We start from the raw sequence: 5000 nt of genomic DNA, 5'->3' as shown, positions 1-5000 counted from the left end.
TAATATTAATAATATTAATAATATTAATAAGGAAATGGCTCTAAAATGTTAGAGAGATCCAGCAGGCATAGAAACTCATCATTATTCCATTCTCATAAAATTCTTTAAAATTTCTGACCAATCAGATCATTCGGTCCAACCTGCCTGTTTTCCCCTTCCGCATTACGTAATCGCGCTTTAATGAGTAAAGATCCTCTTCAGACACGTTTAAACACATATAAAGAAATTATTCTTTATAAACTGTGACGTCATTAAAATATCTAAGTGACATCATCTCTTCTCATCAGAAACATTGTTTGTTTTCATTGATCTGCTGAAGGAGGAAAGTTTCTCTGAACTCACTGAACAGCTGATTCTTTAGGGGCGGGACTACGAGCATGATCTGTGACATCACAGCCAGTTTCAAGCCAATCACAGCCCATCATTTAACTTACACAGGTGTGATGTTTAAACGTGAAGCCTGCAGGTTAAAAACACAGAATAACCTTTACAGTGAAGGAGGAGAAAGTTAAACTCTAGAAATAAAATATATTTAACATATTTTGGATTTAATGAGTTGTATCTCCAACCAGGATACATTGCCACTATTAATGTATATTTATACCAAAGTATAAACCAACCACAAGCTTCATTTATACTGATCCACTTCTACCTATTCAAGTCTCATACTATTAAACAACCACTTTAACTAATCCTGCTGCTAACAGTTAAACAGTCTGTATCTGCTGCCTGTTTAAAGGTTAACAATCATTACATGTTTTACAACCAGAGTATTTAAAGTCTGGAGGAGATGTTTAAGAAGGTAGTTTAAAGCTTATTGAACATCTGGTGTGATGCATCAGCTGGTTTGTTGTCGACCATGATCCAGTATTAGACATATTTAACTTTCTCCTCCTTCACTGTAAAGGTTATTCTGTGTTTTTAACCTGCAGGCTTCAAGCTTCCACATCACACCTGTGTAAGTTAAATACTGGACTGATTGGCTCCAAACTGGTTGTGACGTCACAAACCTTGCTCTTAGACCCGCCCCCTTCAAAATCAGAAAATCAATCAAAACAAACTCAGAGAAGAAGAAAAACATGATTCTGATTGGAGGAAAACTTCAAATATCAAACTGTGACTGTTAATAACTCCGAGTTTTTAAAAAGTAGATTCAATTATATTATTAATATATAAAAATGGAACAAAAACATCAGTCAGCTGTTCCTCCTCTAGAAGAGTCTCTGTTACTCCTGATGATGACGTCATCAGTTTGTTTGTTTCTGTCTGACTGAAAGTTAAAACCTGAATATATTATAAGTTTATAATAATCATACATGACATTTGAGAAGCTGGAACCAAAAACGACTAAAACAACTGATCGATTATCAAAGTAGCTGCTAATGAATCTTCTTTAAATGATTAATCGTGGAAGATTTGGAACTCCTTTTAAGAGCTTTTTTGTGTTTAATTTAAGTAGATTTGTATTAAAGTTTTAAAAATATATAAATCAATGAGCTCTTAATCATCTTCAGTGTCCCCTGGGATCAATAACATTCATTTTTATCTTCATCACTGCAGTGTAGAAACCTCTTTCACCTTCAAACATCATCACATCAGATATCATCTCACCTGTGGGCCACATTAAACCCCCCCACCCCCAATCTCACCTCCAGGTACGGGATGATCCTGCACGAGAACTCTCCCAGCAGCCAGTTCTTGGTGAGCTCGTGAAACACCACGAGCGGCATGCAGAAGAAGACGATGACGAAATCCCAGAGCGCGAGGTTGGCCAGCAGCGAGTTGGAGATGCTCCTCATGTAGTAGTTATGACACACGATGCACATGACCGACACGTTCCCGATGATGCCCACGCTGAAGATCACCGCGGCGGTCATCACCACCGCGTACGCGCCGTAGGAGCGCGAGGTGACCGGGTAGAAAGGGTTCCTCACCTGCTTCCGTCTGGGGCGCGTGTTCACCGGCGGGAAGGGCGTGCCATCGGGGAAATCCGGCACCGTGTAGTCCTCCTCCTCAAAGTCACTGCTGTTGAGCCCGAAAGCGGGTCCGGGTTGCTCCTGCGCCATGGCCACGGGCAGAGGCGCACCTGCGTCCTTGCTCCGTCTCTGCCGCCGTTTGTGTCCCGTCCTCGCGGGGATGGAGACATGTCCACGCGGGGTTTGGGTATACTCTTCTCCCGGTGTGTTTCCTCTCTTGTGTGTATACTCTTCTCCCGGTGTGTGTCCTCTGTCCCCTGACTCACCCACTTTGTTTCCATTGGTGCCACTTTTACGCACAGCGCGCCGGGGAATCTGCGTCCCCAGCTGCTCAGACTGCGATGGCTTTACAGTATCCATCCACGAGGCCTGCCTACGCGCCCCGTAGTGCACCCCCCCATTGTCCTCCCCGCTGACTGTGCGCCATCTCCGGCTCTGCGCATTCCTGTCCGCGGCGGTGGATTCATAATGAGGGCTGAAAGTCGTCTTTGTTTGGTGCCAGTGGAGCTGAGCGGAGACGGCCTCGCTGCACAGACACAACAACATGAAGCCCGGGAGTGGAAGCAGCATCGTGAGGATCAAACTGATGTGTGTTCCCAAATCATCAAGCCATCTGATTCCTCATAATCAGTCGGGGGGGAAAAAAACACAAATTTGAACTTTTAAAAAATGTCAGTTTTCCTTCATCTTTGCCCTCAAATAGCGCGCATACAGTCTTTGGGCTCCTGAAAGTGCTGAACCCGACTGGTTCGGGTGCGTCCCGGAGCGGCTCCAGTCTGGAGGCATCACCGGTGAGACCAAGAAACCAGAAGCAGAAAAGTTATCCTCAATCTGGGCTGGAAGCAGTGGACTGACCGTTCAGATCCTCCGCAGCAGTAAGAGGAGGAGCGGGAGGAGAGTTTATTCCTATCCGGGTAGAAACACCTCTGACCCGGACTGCTTCTGCAGGCACAGCCGGTCCGGAGAGCTCGGAGGTCGAGGTGGAGCAGGGAGAGATGCGGCCGGAGGAGACGCCGAGCCCCGTCTGAGAGAGAGGAGAGGACCCGAGAGGAGGAGGAGGAGGAGGAGGAGGAAGAGGAGGGTGGAGAGGTGGAGGAGGGGGGGGGGGGGCGGTTAACTATCAAACCGGCTCTGATCCGGTAATAAACTCCACAGATAACACCCAGAGTCTGTGAGGGATCATCAACAGTAAACATCTGTCTTCATGTAGGAAGCTTTGGTTTCAACTTCACAGAATAATAAAAATAAAGATTTACTCACTGAAACTTTCTGCTCTGGGAGGATCAGAGAGTAAAAACGACATTTGAAAGAAAGTCAGTTATTAACCTATAAATGTGAAAATGAAGGAAAAACAACTAATTTTATTACTATTACTACTTCATAACTGAGAAAAACTGAATCTTTCCTATTAGGTTTTATTAAAGGACAAGTTCCCTATTTTTTTACGTGTTAAAGCAGTAGTAGTAGTAGTAGTAGTAACAGCAGCAGTAGTAGTAGTAGTAGTAGTAACAGCAGCAGTAGTAGTAGTAGTAGTAGTAACAGTAGTAGTAGTAGTAGTAACAGTAGTAGTAGTAGTAGTAGTAACAGTAGTAGTAGCACTTTTTGTAGTAGCAGTAGTAATAGTAGTAGCACTTTTTGTAGTAGTAAAAGCTGCACTTAATGTCAGTTGCAGGATAACTTTATGTGCGACTATGAAACACAATCAAGTATCAGTGACGTCACTCATTAAACACTTTTCATCGTGTAAAAGTTAAAAACATCTGAGCTCCACTAAAGAAATGTGATGTCATGTTTCTCTGCAGTGAAAGCTGCTGAATTCTGTCTCAGCAGGTTTAGTGCGCCCTCTAGTGTGACGTGTGAGTATTACACCTGCTGCACTCAACCATCATTATAATCATTATAATATTAAAGGTTAAAACAGCGCTGGATTTTAACTCTTTAAGGTTCTTGGTGAGATTTAGTTTTTGGGCTCAGATGAGATAAAACTGGGAGCTGCCGGCCTTCAACATCTGGAGACATCAGCAGGTCAGATACTAACATCTGGAGACATCAGCAGGTCAGATACTAACATCTGGAGACATCAACAGGTCAGACACTAACATCTGGAGACATCAGCAGGTCAGATACTAACATCTGGAGAGATCAGCAGGTCAGATACTAACATCTGGAGAGATCAGCAGGTCAGATACTAACATCTGGAGACATCAGCAGGTCAGACACTAACATCTGGAGACATCAGCAGGTCAGATACTAACATCTGGAGAGGTCAGCAGGTCAGATACTAACATCTGGAGAGAACAGCAGGTCAGATACTAACATCTGGAGACATCAGCAGGTCAGACACTAACATCTGGAGACATCAGCAGGTCAGATACTAACATCTGGAGAGAACAGCAGGTCAGACACTAACATCTGGAGACGTCAGCAGGTCAGATACTAACATCTGGAGAGATCAGCAGGTCAGACACTAACATCTGGAGAGATCAGCAGGTCAGACACTAACATCTGGAGACGTCAGCAGGTCAGACACTAACATCTGGAGACGTCAGCAGGTCAGACACTAACATCTGGAGAGGTCAGCAGGTCAGACACTAACATCTGGAGAGGTCAGCAGGTCAGACACTAACATCTGGAGAGGTCAGCAGGTCAGACACTAACATCTGGAGAGATCAGCAGGTCAGATACTAACATCTGGAGACATCAGCAGGTCAGATACTAACATCTGGAGAGATCAGCAGGTCAGATACTAACATCTGGAGAGATCAGCAGGTCAGATACTAACATCTGGAGAGATCAGCAGGTCAGATACTAACATCTGGAGAGATCAGCAGGTCAGATACTAACATCTGGAGACATCAGCAGGTCAGATACTAACATCTGGAGAGATCAGCAGGTCAGATACTAACATCTGGAGAGATCAGCAGGTCAGATACTAACATCTGGAGACATCAACAGGTCAGATACTAACGTCTGGAGATATCAGCAGGTCAGATACTAACATCTGGAGAGATCAGCAGGTCACAC

General features: G+C 44.4%; 1 protein-coding gene across 1 annotated transcript in view; it reads right to left on the bottom strand.

Annotated features, from left to right (window-relative positions):
* gpr37a (G protein-coupled receptor 37a) overlaps window positions 1-2546 on the bottom strand; it is a 7041-nt gene extending 4495 nt beyond the window's left edge. Inside the window, exon 1 of the mRNA XM_062420681.1 lies at window positions 1650-2546. Coding sequence (XP_062276665.1) covers window positions 1650-2546 — 897 coding nt within the window. The remainder of the gene's footprint in view (window positions 1-1649) is intronic.
* Window positions 2547-5000: the final 2454 nt, after the last annotated feature.

The sequence above is a fragment of the Scomber scombrus genome, chromosome 6, assembly GCF_963691925.1.
Source record: "Scomber scombrus chromosome 6, fScoSco1.1, whole genome shotgun sequence".
NCBI lineage: Eukaryota > Metazoa > Chordata > Actinopteri > Scombriformes > Scombridae > Scomber > Scomber scombrus.
This window is presented reverse-complemented; position numbering and strand designations above follow the sequence as displayed.